The following is a 16,002-nucleotide window of genomic DNA, read 5'->3' as shown; positions in this document are numbered from 1 at the left end:
AGGCGACGTTAGACGCCGGAAAAGCGACGCTCAGCGTCTAGGAGGAAAAGGTCGGCGTCTAGGAGTCGTTCTGCCTCTCCAAAACGGCACAAAAGGGATTCTGGTCCCAAAAGCCACACTGCTTCTAGTGGAGGAAGCAAGAGGAAGCTATCACCTGCTGATGGGGCTGGATCGCAGCCCCCTTCGCCTAAGGGGTCGCCGGGCTCGGTGTACTCAGAGGTGTACACGCCATCTCGGCCTAGGTCGCCACCTCCGCCTGTACCTAAAGAGGATCCTCCATCCAACCCTCCGCTTCCATCAGGAGACCCTCCGCCTCCAGTTCCTCCGCATGGGCCCGCCCCTCGGTCGGTGGTTCCTCTGCCGAGGTCCACTTCGTTGCCTTCTCTACCTGTACCTCCTAAGGGGACCCCGAAACCTAAACTCCGAGAGGAACCAAGGAAGACCCCACTACGGAAACCGGTGGAGCGGCCACGGGCTGGCAGGTCTCGCTCTCGCTCTGGGAGGAGGGAGAGATCGAGACACAGATCCTCCACGCGGTCGAGACGCCGCCCTAGGAGGCGCTACTCTCGCTCTCGCACAAGGTCCTCTGGTACCAGGGACTATTCTCCGACCTTGTCGGGGTCACCAGACACGAGGGTGTCCCCGATTGATGACCTGGTGGCGTTGTGATGTCCTTTTGAGGGGCGCTGCGAAGTTGGGCATATCCTTGACGGTGCCTACCCCTAAGACTTCAGTCATTTTTGAGACATTGCATCAGAAACACCTGTCTCGTCCACTCCTGCCTCTGGTGCCGGGCCTGGAGGAACCGGCTATGGCCCTTTTTCTCACCCCTGCGGTGACAAAGGCGGCTCCATCGAGGTTGCTGAAAAAGTACCGGGCTCCCAATCTGGCCTTTCTGAGGGCGGAACCCCCTCCGGACTCTGTAATTGTGACGGCGGCCCGCAAACAACATGCCACCACCCCGTCATCCACGGTTCCCCCAGATAAGGAGTCCAGATGGATGGATTCGGCAGGGAGGAAAGTGTGTGGAACATCCGCTACCTCCATGAAAGCTGCGAGTGCCACGGCGCTGTTGGGCCGCTACGACCGCGCCCTCTGGGACTCCCTCGAGCAGTTTGCAGAGCACTTACCTCGCGAGAAGCGCGAGGACTTCCTGGAAGTGCTGAATGAAGGGATGCTGGTGGCAAACCAGATTATCAGCGCTGCAGCGGACTCTTCCCTGTTGGCTGCTCATGGGTTTTGCCATGGAGTCAACCAACGACGTCACGCCTGGCTCCGGCTTACGTCCCTGAAACCGGACGCACAGCAGAGGGTAGCCAACCTGCCATTCTCCGGCGAGACCCTTTTCGGGAAGCATGCGGACGATGAGATGGCCCGCATGAAGGCGGAGGCCGAGACGCTCACGGCTGTGGGCCTGGAGAAGCCTAAAGATACGAAGAAGACGTACCGCCCTTTCCAACGGCGGTTCGGTGGGCAAGGCAGAGGACGTGGCCAGGCTTCGGGACAGTCGCAACATCAACAACAGTTCCGTAAGCCGTTCCAGAAGCGCCAGAAGGGCAGAGGAGGCCAGCAGTCGGCTCCGGCGCCCAAGGGCCAGGCTGGGTCTAGGCCCTAGGAACCTACTTCCCCCAGATCTGTTACCCACTCCGGTAGGGGGAAGCATTCAATTTTTTCTGGCAGAGTGGAGAAAAATTACTCAGGACAAGTGGGTGCTGAATATTGTTTGCAATAGATACAGTCTTCGGTTCACAAGCCCGCCTCCAGCGATCCCTCCGGTCAGCTCGCAGTTTCAACTGCGCGAGCTTCAGGCGGAAGCGGATATCCTGTTAAGGAAAAGGGCGATAGAAGACGTACCTCTGTCCCAGAGAGGAAGAGGTCTGTACTCCCGGTTCTTCCTGGTTCGCAAGAAGGACAAGAACGAGTTCAGGCCCATTCTGGACTTGCGACAGGCAAACAAATGGATTCGCAAGGAAAAGTTTTGCATGCTGTCGTTGCATCAGATTTATCCTCAGTTGCAACAGGGAGACTGGCTATGTGCTATAGCCCTACAGGATGCTTACTTCAATGTGCCCATTGCACACAAACACAGGAAGTTCCTGCGGTTCCAAGTCGGCGCCAATCATTATCAATACACAGTACTCCCATTCGGACTGAAGTCTGCGCCGAGAACATTCTCGAAGTGCATGGCGGTGGTAGCAGCACACCTGAGGAAGAACAGGTGTTTGTCTACCCGTACCTGGACGATTGGTTGATCAAGGCATCCTCCTTCTCGGAAGCGCAAGCACACTTCCAGAAGACGTGCGTTCTCTTGAACAAGCTGGGGTTGCACATCAACATGGCCAAGTCTGTCCCGACTCCGGTCCAATGCATACAGTACTTGGGAGCCTCCATCAATACGCTGTCAGCAAGCGTGTCTCCTTCGGAAGAGCGACGATTATCTCTCCTTCGGAAGGCTCAGGCTCTTATGAAGACTCCATCTACAACAGTGAGGATGGTGTCTTCTCTACTGGGATCGATGGCCTCTTGTATCTTCCTGACGCCTCACGCACGGCTGCACATGAGACCGCTGCAGGAGTGCTTGGAAGACCAGTGGGATCAGAGGACAGGATCCTGGGACGACAGGATACGACTGTCTCTGCATGCTCTTCAGTCTCTGAAGTGGTGGTGTTCGGCGGAGAATCTTCTGAGAGGGATTCCCTTCCACAAGGACATTCCCTCGGGGACTGTGGTGACTGATGCTTCTCTCCTGGGATGGGGAGCGCATTCCGGGAAACTACAGATTCAAGGGACGTGGTCGCCGACGGAGGCCACGTATCACATCAATTTCCTGGAACTCAGAGCTGTTCACTTGGCACTGAAGGCCTTTCTTCCGTCCTTCCAGACCAACTCCCTGCTTCTACAGACGGACAATACTACCACGATGTACTACCTCAACAAGCAGGGGGGCTCGAGATCACGCACTCTGTCACAGGAGGCGCAGGCGATCTGGCACTGGCTCCTAGCCAGAGGATTGACGATAACGGCCACCCATCTGCCAGGTGTGCAGAATGTTCAGGCAGACACACTGAGCAGGCTGGTTCAGGAAAACCACGAATGGGTCATAAACGACGAAGTACTAGGAGAAGTCTTCGCAAGGTGGGGAACTCCAGACGTAGATTTGTTCGCCACCGCCGAAAACAGCAAATGCAGAGACTTCGCCTCCAGGTACTACCAGCAGGGGACGCTGGGGAATGCGTTATGGATCAACTGGACGAACTGCTTTCTGTACGCCTTTCCTCCCATTCCCCTGATTCCGGCGGTGCTCATCAAGCTGGCCCGGTCCTGGGCTCGGATGATACTCATTGCCCCGGAGTGGCCCAGGCAGTGGCGGTTCACGGACCTGCTTCACCGGTCTCTCCTTCCTCACATTCGGCTGCCGTGCAGGCCGGACCTTCTCACGAAGTTCGGGGGACGGATGTTACACCCCAACCTCTCGTCTTTGAGTTTGGCGGCATGGCTCCTGAGATAGTGCAATATGGCCATCTGAATCTGCCCGAGGATTGCATGGACATACTGAAGGAGCCTAAGAGGCCTTCCACTCGGACTTCATATGCTTACAAGTGGAAGAGGTTTTGTATCTGGTGCCAGTCTAAGAACCATGACCCTACGACCTGCAAGGAAGGTGTCATCCTTCCTTACCTTTTACATTTGGCGCAGTCTGGCCTTAATGTTCATTCCATTAAGGTTCATCTTGCTGCATTGACTGCCTACAGGAAATGCCCTTCACAGACTTCCTTTTTCCAGATCCCTGTGATCAAAGATTTTCTGGAAGGATTGAAGAAAGTATTCCCTCCTGTCAGGCGTCCTTCGCCTTCATGGGAATTAAATGTGGTGCTGTCCAGATTGATGAAGGAGCCTTTTGAACCCATTCATAAGGCTTCGTTGCAGCACCTGTCCTGGAAGGCGGCGTTCCTCGTGGCCATTACATCGGCCCGCAGGGTGAGTGAAATTCAGGCATTGTGTTGTACTGAACCTTATACTGTCTTTCATGCTGCTAAGGTTGTTATGCGTACTCACCCTAAATTTCTTCCCAAGGTTATTTCTGATTTTCATGTCAACCAGACCATAACTTTGCCTACGTTTTTTCAGAATCCTTCGTCTCCAGCGGAAAGGTCTCTCCATTCCCTGGATGTTAGGAGGGTGTTGAAATTTTATCTGGATAAAACCAAAGATATTCGTAGATCTGACCAATTGTTTATTAATTATGGATCAGTCAGGACGGGTCTTGCTACCTCTAAGCAGTCCATCTCTAGGTGGATTGTGTCCTGCATACAATTATGTTACCAAAAGGCTAATAAGACCTTAGGAGGTAAGCCTAAGGCTCATTCCACCAGGGGCAAATCTGCCACGACGGCCTTGCTCCGTAACGTGCCGATTGCTGAAATATGCAAGGCAGCCACTTGGAAGTCGGTCCATACCTTTGCTAAGCAATACTGTCTGGACACTGATGCCAGAGCAGATGCTCAGGTTGGCAGGCTTCGCTGCGGAACTTGTTCGCACAGTAGTGGCGTTAATTTCTTTCTCCACCGCCGCTTTGGTGTGGGGATGGGCTTGCCATTCTATTCAATAGATTATGTCTATACACAGAGATCCCCTACTACAGAAGGAGTAGTTTCTGTCCTGTAACTCGAGTTCTGTAGTAGGGGTAGCTCTGTTATAGTCATAAGCGCCCGCCCTCCTCCCCGGTGGAGATATATATTCATGTAAGGAATGCTACAGGTCTGGCGTGCTACGCCTGTCAAAAAGAACTGAAAGTAGAGGGACCTGCTATGCATTCTGGGATACTGGGAGAAAGTTCTAGAAGGCTCTCTTAAAGGCACAGTATCCTATTTAAGCCACATAATGGCAGCCTATGGGGCTTGTCTGTCCATGCCTTCCTCTCTATCATTCCAGAGTCTTTTTAATGGTGGAGGCAAGTTTCTCTATGGTAGAAACTGAGCTGGCTGTATTATGTGTGGTGTTATTTGGTGGAATTTCTAGTTAGAGTACTGGACAGTGTAGCCTGTGGATATAGGCTGCATTATTTGTCTTTAAATTCTCTCTTAAGTGTCTTTGCAGTTTCTGCATGATTTTGACAACTTAAGAGATTATTTTTGATTGCCGGGGTCCACGCACATGGGCGGGACTATTCACTAGATTATGACTATACACAGAGATCCCCTACTACAGAACTCCAAGATTTCTGACAGAGTCTGCGGGGGAGGGACAATTGCCCAGTTCTGCCAGCCACCACATGTGCGACCAGGCAGAGGGTGATTTGCCAACAACTAAAAGTTCAGTTTTTTCGCCGTTTAGGCGTAGACAGTTATTATTCATCCATAATGCCACTGATGCCAGGCATTTGGAGAAGTTAATGGCATCTTCCGTATGGTCGAGCATCAGCTTGATCATCAGTTGGGTGTCGTCGGCATAGGTAACAATATCCACCCCAAGTGTCTTTGCAGTTTCTGCATGATTTTGACAACTTAAGAGATTATTTTTGATTGCCGGGGTCCACGCACATGGGCGGAACTATTCACTAGATTATGACTATAACAGAGATACCCCTACTACAGAACTGGAGTTACAGGACAGAAACTACTCCTTATGCTTGACTCGGATCTCTCTTTCAGGTCCCAGGTCAATAAAGTCACAGGAAGGTGCTTCAGCACACTAAAAACCCTCCGCAAAGTCCTTGACCTCCTCCCCATCAACGCCAGAAAGACACTTGTCCATGCCCAAGTCACACCCCATCTTGACTACGGCAATGTCCTACTCCTAGGTCTAAGTAAAAAAGGCTTACACCAACTGCAGTGCGTGCAAAACGCTGCTGCCTGCCTGGTACTCAACCTGCCTCGTAGAGCATCTGGGAAGAATGCTCTAGCGAAGCTTCATTGGCTCCCGGTCAAGGATCGCATCAAATTTAAAGCCTTATGCTTTACGCACCGCATCGCCCAGGGCAAAGGCCCAGGATATTTGCAAAAGCTCCTCACAATTCACCGCCCCACCAAAAACCTGAGGTCTGCCGGAGCTATGCTGTTCAAACTCCCCCGTACCCGCAGAGTCAAGATGGGTGGCCGTTCCTTCAGACACCTGGCCCCTAAACACTGGAATGAACTTCCACTTGATCTTCGAATGGAACCTTCAGAAACTAGATTCCGTGCCAAACTCAAAACTCATCTGTATCCAGTCACCTAATTCCCCCCCTCCCTCTGACCCCTGCTTCACTCTCCCCCACTTTCTGTCTCTTGAGATGTAGTAGCATTCTAGCGCGGGGACACACTATTTTTAGTGCAGCCAGGTGCTTTAAAAATGGCTTTATTATTATTAAGACTGGACTATTGTAATAGCTTGTATGCAGGGTCGAGTAAAGCGGTCCTTCACAAGCTACAGATGGTCCAGCACGCGGCCGCCCGCCTGGTGCTTAGTGGCCGAGGAAGTTTTCTGCCTCTGCTGCGCTAGATGCCCTTCATTGGCTTCCCATCCATAAACGCATTTTGTTTAAAGTCCTAACTATCACTTTCAGGGCCTTTCATTCGCAGGGCCCGAAATATCTCCAGAAAGGCTTTACACGTTACTGTCCATCACGTAACCTCAGGTCCTCCACTGCCAACCTGCTTACTATTCCTAAATTTAGGCTTGCTACAAAGGGAGGGGAATCTCTGGCAGTGATTGGCTCTAGGGCTTGGAATAAACTCCCCTTTCATCTTCGTCACATTTCATCAGAACAGTGTTTCAGGAAATCTCTTAAGACCTGGATATACACCCTCACGGATACAGTGTGCAAAGCACTGATATGAATGCTAAACGCTCTTTGGACAGTACAGTTGCGGATCACCCTAACATCAATCTCTGATCCAAAGCGCCAAGATGCTCCCTGGAATGATAGCGCGCTATAGAAATGCAGTATTACATTACATTACAAGTTAAGGGGGGGGGGGGGAGACTGGCACCACTGACCTCCGAAGGTGGATTGCCGCCATCCCTTTCATGAACACCTGAGGGCCGTTGGTGAGACCAAAGGGGAGCACATCGAACTGAAAACTCACCTGTCCCACCACCAACTACAGGTAGTTCGGATGGGTTGGCAGGACGGGTGCATGGAAATTAGTCTCATGAAGGTCCAATGCAATCATCCAGTCTCCAGGGCCGAGGGCAGAGAAGACCTGTGCCAAGGTGAGCAGGGAGGAAGGTGCTGAGAGGGCACAGGTCTAGAATAGGCTAAAGAACATAGTCCTTTGTGGACATCACAAACTTAGCAGGAAAAACAACCACACCCTACTTCTGGCACCGGCACCCTCTTGATGGCCCTTTTGGCCAAAAAGACCTGCCGTAAAATGGAACGTTTGTCGTCCTTCAGTCACTGGGGAGAGGGTGGAAGGTGTGGCAGGAAGGAAAGGATGAGTAAGGCGTATCCCCCTGGGAACAATATGTAGGACCCAATCTGTTCAATGTGATTGCATGCCAACCTGGTAAGAATTGGTGGATTCTACCTTGTATCAAGTTTAAAGGCACCCCAAAGTCGTTTGGCTGGCGGAGTCTCCAGGGTGGGGATGGCAAAAGACTGGGTAGCACACTGACCTTCGCTGCGAGTGCAGTGGGCGCCTCAGCCTCTACTGCAAAACATCTGGATTCCCTGTGGGGGCTGGACAGACTGACAATAAGGGACATCTAGGCTAAAGCCACGAAATGGAGCGATGGATCTGGTACAGAAAGTGAGCGGTAGTCCTGTTATTGTTAAAACACTTGCGAGTGTAATCAGCTTTGTCACCAAACAGGCAAGTCTCATCAAAAGGCATGTTCATCAGGGAGGAATGGGCATCGGCCAAGAACCCAGTTGATTGCAGCCCCGCATGGCAGCGAACTGCAACCCTGCTGCATAGGGCACACCAGATGGAATCAGTGGTGTTCAAGCCACAACGAATAGTGAACTTGGCTGCATCACAACCATCGAATTGAAGAGAGAGTCTTTGGGCACACCAGGGCCGACCTGTGCCATCAGATCTCAAAAGACGTGAGAGTAGTGCCCCAAGTTGGTTTTAAAAGAGCGAAGGGTGAAGCTGGTAGAGAAAAAGGCACGTTTGCGAAATGTTTTCACTCGCTTACATTCGCTATCAGGGAAAATGGTCGGACATCTGTTGGATTAGAGTGGCAGGTGGAAGCTTGCACCACTAGGCTTTCTGGTGAGGGGTGCTGCAAAAGAAAAGCTGAGTCACCTGAAGCAGGAAAATGGCACGTAACAATTTGTTGATTGACCGGTGGGCCAGAGCCAGGATTAACGAAAGCCCCCAATAAGGTACATATCAGTGCCCCATTGAAAGGAAGAAGCAGTTCCAAAGATATCTGCCCTGCTTGAAGGACCTCAATCAAGACATTTGTCTTAACCTCCAAGGTGGGGTGCTGGAGGTCAAGAAATTTGGCCACCCAATGCATCACCATGCGTAGGAAGTGGATTCTACTATGGCTGGTCAAGGGGGAGAAAGGAGACCAATCTCCAGCAAAGTACTGAGGCCACTAGCTTCCTGTAAGTACTTGTACCAAATGTCATTCTGGTAGGGCTGGGCGAACTCACCCAAGTCACAGTCATTATCCAAATCGGTCCCAAAAAGGGAATGCAGAGTGTTGTTTCCCTTGTGGCAAATCAAGTGGGGGAAGTGGTGTCTCTGGCAAATTTAGGTGCAACTTCGTTCAAGGTCGAACTGGAGCTGGAAAGAACCATCAAGGCCAGCTCCCTGGCTCTGCATATCACTTCTGGAGCGTAGAGGCATCAGTGCTGAGCCGCAAGCCAGGTAGGTTTCCAGATCCAGTATGACTCCTGGGGACTATTCAAAAGGTAAGGAATCTGCAGGTAGAAGTCTCTATCAGGGGAAAAAAGGGTTTTAGCTTCTTGCGATGCAAAGCAGTTAGAGATCGCTCATCGGTAAGGAGGGCCCAAGCCCACAAAGGATCTCTCGGCACATTATTATTTTTTTTTTATGGCATGGGATTTTGAATAAGTATAGTGATCCTGATCTGAGGCAGCAAATGGTGACATAGGGTGTCAGGAGTGGAGAAAGCCTGCTAGGGAACAGTGACATGCTAGTCTATTTTCTATTTCTAGGTTTGGTGAAGCGCAACAGCTACCCCAGCAATGGGGCGTCCCGGCGCTATGAGACAGGCACGCAACAGAAGGACAGAAAAAGAAAGAGGGGGAGGGGGGGAAGGGGGGCCTAGAGCGCAGGGAAAAGGTAGGTCTTGATAGCTTTACGGAAGGCTGGGAGGCAATCTATGGAGCGAATGCTGAGGGGGAGGTCGTTCCATAGTTTGGGACCAAGGACGCTAAAGGAGCGGCCTCCAGTTCGGCAGAGCCTAATCCTGGGGACGGTCAGAAGAAGTTGGTTGGAAGAACGAAGTGCACGACCAGGGACATAAGGTCGGGCCAGGTTCCGCAGCAGAGGGGGATTTCCTTGTTTGACGATCTTAAAGATCGTGGTAAGAGCCTTAAATTTAACTCGGTGTTCCACGGGCAGCCAGTGGAGCTTACGGATGGTAGCTCTGGCTGAGCATCTACGTGGGAGACCAACCAACGTTCTGGCCGCCGCATTCTGGATACGTTGGAACCTAGCTGTTTCCGCTTTGTTTGCTCCCAGAAGGAGGACATTAGCGTAATCCAGGCGGGATAAGATGGTAGCCTGGATAATTAGCTGGCGAGCTTTAGAGTCGAAGAGCCCAAGTATAGGCCTGAGGTTCCTTAGGAGACCTATGCAGGTGGCTGCCACCTTTTTAGTGTGGGACTGGAAGCTAAGGTTGGCATCCATCCAGACTCCCAGATTTTTAACACAATTTTTAGGGAGTGGAGTGGCGCCCAGGGATGACGGCCACCAGTGCTCGTTCCATAGGCTGGTGTTTCGGCCAAGGAGGAGCACCTCGGTTTTTCCGGCGTTAAGTTGGAGGTAATTGTCCGTCATCCATTGTGCCTCTGCTGCCATGCCCTCTTTAAACTTGGATGCCGCGGTGGACGGGCTTTCCGAGAGGGTGACAACCAGCTGGGTGTCGTCGGCGTATGAGACCAGCGTGAGCCCCCACTCTTTTGCCACGTCAGTAAGTGGCTGGACGTATAGATTAAAGAGGGATGGGCTCAACGCTGAACCCTGGGGGACACCTTGAGCTATGGGATGGGATTTAGAGAGAAATGGAGGGGCCGACACCTTGAAGGATCTATCCTTGAGAAAGGACTGAAACCATGCAAGAGCGAGGCCAGTCACACCGGCCATCTCCAGACGTTTCAGAAGGATGTCATGGGATACCGTGTCAAAGGCTGCGCTGAGATCTAGGAGGATCAGCGCAGCACTTTGACCGGAGTCTAAAATCGTCCGGAGATGTTCTGTGGTGGCCAGTAGGGCAGACTCAGTACTATGGCCTGCGCGAAAACCATTTTGGGAAGGGTCCAGTATTCCGTGACGATCCACATGTTTCGAGAGGATACCATTGACATGGGCCTCAGCTATCTTGGAAATCCAGGGGAGGAGGGATATTGGCCGGAAGTTTTCCGGTTTAGAAGGGTCAAGGGTAGGTTTTTTAATTATCGGTGATACCCACGCTTGCTTCCAAGCTATGGGTACAGATCCAGAGGTGAGAGAAAGGTTGAGGATGTTCAGCATGGGAGATAGAAAAAAATCAATCGAGTCCAGGAAATGAGAGGGACTCATGGGGTCAGCTGGGGAGCCAGACTTCACTTTCTTACATAGTTTGGTCAGGTCAACAGCAGTGATGGCAGAAATTTTGGAAAGAGGAGTGAAGTTAGAAGCTGGGGTCTTAGGTACTCCAAGGGGAGGAGGGATCTGTGGAAAGGTCGCGTAGATTTTTTGGACCTTTTCAACGAAATATGTTGCAAGCTGCTCACATTGTTCGTTGGAAGAAATTTTTGGTGGGGGTGCCCTAGGGTTTTGGAGTTCTTTAACTAATTTGAAGATGGTTTTAGTTGGATTCGGGTTGGAGCTAATTTTGTTGGCATAAAAAGAAGCACGGGAAGATCTGATGGCTTTATGATAGATTTTAAGCCTGGATAGATAGTTTGCCTTATCCTGGTTGTCATAGTTTTTTCTCCATTGGCGCTCGGCTTTTTTACACTCCTTACGCGTTGATTTAAGGGTATCGTCATACCACGGATTAGAGGGTGTATTACGTCCTTTGGTCAGTTTAGCCGGAATGAGAGTATCGAGGCCGTTGCTAATCCATGTAGTGAACGAGGTGTAGGTCGCGTCTATCTCCTGGTTAGCTTGGTATTGGAACTCTCCGAGGGTTTCATGAAGAGCAGGGGGGGAGAGTTTGTGCCAAGGTCTTTTTAAACGCTGGTTGGATTCAGTTTTATACTGTCGTTGTGGAGTCGGAACCATCAGTTTAACAAGGTGGTGGTCCGTCCATCCCATCGGAGTGGGGGTTTCTGTAACTGCCTCCTGAATGTTAGTAAAAATCGGATCTAGGGTATGGCCTGCTATGTGGGTAGAGGCATGGACTAGAGAGTTAAGTTGTAATGCCGCGAGGTCTGCAAGAAGGTTCGTAATTGTATGGTCACCAATCGCATCAAAGTGTAGGTTGAGATCACCCAGAATGGTGAAGTTGGCGGATTTGGTAGTAAGCGCTGTGGCCGTTTCGAGGAGGGCGTCAATAAACCTAGTGGCCTGGCCTGGTGGGCGATATATGTATAGGCCGGATAGCGTAAATTGAGGGGTCACACTGATTTTAAATTGGGCGCATTCACAGTCTAGGAGAGGTTCTTTGGTAAAAGAGCAGGTCAGGTGCTTTTTATAGATAATTGCTATGCCGCCGCCACGAGAATCACGGTTAATGGTGACCAGGTGAAACTCGTCTGGGAGCGTTAGGTTAGGGATGGTAGTTATGCCGTCTCGAAGCCATGTTTCGCACAGAAATAGGACCTCAGGATTTTCCTCCTGAAGAAGCGAATTAACCTCAAGGTGGTGTTTAGTGAGGGATCTGCAGTTAAGTTGTAGTATCTTCAGCGGCGGGGTTGTTGTATTGAGACGGTCACCCCACACGCGAGTGGGCGTGTTGGTGGAGAAATGGCAACGGTTGCAGTTGAGTTGCGTGAGACCTAAGATGCCAGTAGCATCAGAACATCTTTGGGTAGGGTTCAAATGTAAGAGTTCCTTACCGTCATAACGTATAAGTGGGTGTGACCTAGAAAGACCAGGGGGACTGGCGAGAGGCGATGGTCTGGCGATGACGGGCGCAGACGGGCTTGCCTTAGGTGCGCCTTCGGCACGCAAACGGCGCTCCCGCTGCGCTCGCCCGCTGCGCTTCCGGTGACAGCACATGATGTAGGCGGTAAAGGGGGCGTGGCCCTGGCAAAAAGCCTTAAAATGGATGAGGTTAACAGGGAGCCAGTGAAATGCAACATGGGTGGCAGATACAAGATCAGTTTCGGATATCAACTGCACCACCATATACCGGATCCTTTGTAGTTTACCTGCCACTCTGGAAGTCTATGACTTATTCTGATACTGTAGACCAGAGAATCAGAATCCAACACAGTGGCCCATGTATCTGAAGGAAGGAAGAGCAGGAGATTAACTTCCTAACTAACTCCACAGAGGGCTGAACATAAACATTGAACAAAATAGCTGAATAGCCATGGAGAACACCATAGAACATCAGCCATTCTTTGGAGCAGAAAAGAAGTAGAGATATTACACGAGCACATTCGGTAATGAAGGAGTACAAATATTGAAGGTTTGGCCTGATAAACGATAAAACTATATCTGCCAAGCAGTTGATTAGACTGGCATGGCAAACTATATCGAACACCACGGTTTGAGAAGCAAAAAGCTGGCAGAGAATGGAGTCTTTTGTGTTGGAGGAAACTTGGCATATAAGAAATCAGATGTGCAGCATTCTTGACAAATAAACATTCAAATAAATAAAAATGGAGACGAAAAACTGAAACATTTCTTAAGAAACGAAGCATTTGAATTTTCACTCTGCCGTGTATAAGCTTTTTCTAGTTTAAAATAATACAGTGAAAAGTGCAGTCAACAAATGAGTGGAATTACAAGGACAGCACAATGTCTTTCTCTTGTCTACATAATGAAATACGAATAAAGAACAGTGCTAATCAAGGACAACACCTCTCGACTCATCTCTTTGCGAATAGAAATAGCATTTGGCTGATATATATTGTTTTGTCTTAAGGTTGCCTCTCAATTGTGCGTTTTAAAAACAGAATGCAACCCTTACATGAAGCTTGTAAAATGCTATGCACAGGTTTCAAGGGTTTTTTGTTCTGCCATTCAAATGTTATTTTGTTCTGCCATTCAAAGGTTCACAATTTACTGTGAAAGAAATGGCTAAAAGAACAAATCCCAAATCCCATGTTCATAGTCTGGAAGGCAAACACGATTTTATACTCTACTTAGCAGAGTCAGCAAAGAAAGAATTTGACATTTAATTAAAATTTCTCTCAATATATACCCTTTTCCAAATATGTCCTTGGTGCCCAGGGTGGATCTTCTTCAGCATAGGGGTCACTGTATTCCACCACAGCTGCTTCCTCTTCTTCATAATCTTCAGGGGGTGGAGGTGGTGGGGGAGATCCATCAAAAACAGGCTCTTCAGCCGGTGGTGGAGGAGGGGGGGTTTCTGAAACTGAACGGGGTAAAGTCAGGGAATCGGATTAGTTACTTAAGTAATAAAGGAGACAAAATATCATGCTTCATGTAATAAATATAATTTTATTCAATCCAAGACAGAGGGAGAAGACAGCAGTCTGGGGGGAGCTCATTATGTCCAGACCAGCATTTTCAAGTATTGACTGAACACAATTTATAAAAGAATGGGCTGAGAACATGTATTATTAGGATACCAAAAGAACATTTGAGTGGGGTATTTGCAGCGAGTTCTTGAGAATCTCATGGAGGATTCTTTGGAGTTCCAACTGGGCAAGGACTAGTTGGTAACACAAAGAACTAATATGCATAACTTGAGGACCAGGGAGGGGACACTGCTGCAAACACTAATCATGGCAGGTGCCTTTCAATAATGTTCCCTTCCTGTCTTTCGATATACCAGGCAACTTTGACCAGTGTACAGGCCCTAATCTACTTCTGTAGACAGAGGGAAGAAGGTTAGGGCAGCCGGGGTCCTGTGAAGAAGCAACATCTCAGGCCCGAGCTGTATCCCACAGCAATGAATAGCATAGCTGCGTGGCAGGCAAAACCAGGCACAGCCTGATCCTGCGGCATTGAAGAGAGATAGGTGGAGGAAGATGATGAGCCCATAACTAGGGTGAAACCCATCCTGGGTTGCTTGTGTTCCAGTTCAGGGAGAACAGTTCAGGCTTCTCATGAGGAACAGGGTCAAGACTCATTTGCATATGACTGGGTTCAAACAAGCCGGCATGATGAGCAAAAGAATGATGGATTGAGATGCTACCCTGAGCGATTGCCAGTGGATAGATAAATTGCAAGCATTCCTTCCATCACCTTTTGTGTGCTTTGAGAGATAGTTGGAGTACATCTGCTTGATTAGTCAGAGGTTGCCTGCGAAATGAGAACCCATTTCACTCCCCGCCCAATGTAATTCCCCTGACAGAGGTGGTGCCCCACGCTGGCACTGGAAAGGTGAAATTTCTATGGCTGCCTCATGTCAGGACCAGCATCGAATAATACGGGGCCTGGCTGAGAGTGGGAATGCCGGAAAAAGCAAATGAATGGGGCAACAATACATGAATACTACCACAAACTATACTAAAGCAGGGAAGGCCAATCGTCACATGCAATAGACAAATTGCTGGAGTATCTTCACTTATTGTCAAATGGGAATCTGTTTCATGAAGGGTTTTCCACATAACAAAATGATCACAAGACCTTGCCTAGCCACATACAGTGTCAATCAATGCCAAACGTGAACTCAACTAGTATTTGTAATTGCACAGAGCCTATTGTCTCCACCATAGATCTATAGGTTTTTCCCACATGCCAAAACTACCCGATACCGCTGTTCTGTGGAGCAGGTGGACCTCCAATTCAAACTCTGGGCTGGTCTCTCATTAAGACATTATTGGACTAAGGTTCTTGAACGGACATGCTCAGTCATTCCTAAACCGATCCTCTTTTGGGTATCGGCAGCCTTAGGAATCTAGAAATGCTCCAAACAAGATAAAGTAACATCACAGTTTGCTAATCTTGCCCTCCTACTAGTGAAATGAGTCATCACTAGTAACTGGAAGGTGGCAACTGCGCCATCGGTATCGACTTGGAGTACCGCCTTTATAAAATGGATTCAAGATTGGGATGTCATCCTTGAGGAAGTGAAGGAGTCATCACATACTGGTGCGCAGGTATAGCTAGCCTTGTTTTCCACATTGGATTTTCTAATTTCTGTTCCCTCTGCCCATGCAACACCATCATTAGGGGTCACCGAAAAAGAGAAATCCTGTTGGTCTCTATGACCACAATTCAGTCCCATGCAGACCAGAAGAGCCAAGTCCATCCCTTACCACCCCTCTATCGCCCTATAGTTCAATCCAAGAATTTCAGTACTAGCAAGGTTAACGTACGCTTTATTGGGGGGGGGGGGGGGGGGGGGGGGGGGGCTTGGCTTGCCCAGGAAGATGGCAGACGCAAGCTAAAAAAGTTCTACATCTCCGACCCACGATCAGGGTAAAATCACATCAATCCGTGTCGCCACAGGCTGTTGGTCCTGTGAGGCGGTGCACGTTGAAGTTGCAGTGCCTCCTGATGTCTTTTTATTGATGGCAGAGTCCCGAAGCCGGAGTGAAGTTAGCCATCTAGCACCGCATGGTGGCAGGGCGTGCCCTGACCGTGGCTGAGTGCCAGCCCATGCCTGATGACGGACCTGGCAATTAAGGCACACAGCGTGGCGGCTTCCTCGCTGGACTGCAGATGAACCACCAGGGGGCACGGGGATCCTGCTCTACCAGAGACCTGGTGCACGGGCTGGGTAGGACTGGTAGGACATTGTGTTTCG

The 16,002-nt window shown here is 49.9% G+C and overlaps 1 protein-coding gene across 6 annotated transcripts in view; it reads right to left on the bottom strand.

Annotated features, from left to right (window-relative positions):
* Positions 1–16,002, bottom strand: part of ABI2 (abl interactor 2) — an 868,092-nt gene that overhangs the window by 56,701 nt on the left and 795,389 nt on the right. For all 6 annotated transcript variants that reach the window (XM_086955293.1, XM_086955294.1, XM_086955290.1 and 3 more), the window contains one exon: positions 13,486–13,659. In XM_086955293.1, coding sequence (XP_086811419.1) covers positions 13,486–13,659 — 174 coding nt within the window. The remainder of the gene's footprint in view (positions 1–13,485; positions 13,660–16,002) is intronic.

This window comes from Lissotriton vulgaris, chromosome 2_1 (genome assembly GCF_964263255.1).
Source record: "Lissotriton vulgaris chromosome 2_1, aLisVul1.2, whole genome shotgun sequence".
NCBI lineage: Eukaryota > Metazoa > Chordata > Amphibia > Caudata > Salamandridae > Lissotriton > Lissotriton vulgaris.
The sequence above is the reverse complement of the archived record's forward strand: the minus strand, read 5'-3'. Positions and strand labels throughout refer to the sequence as shown.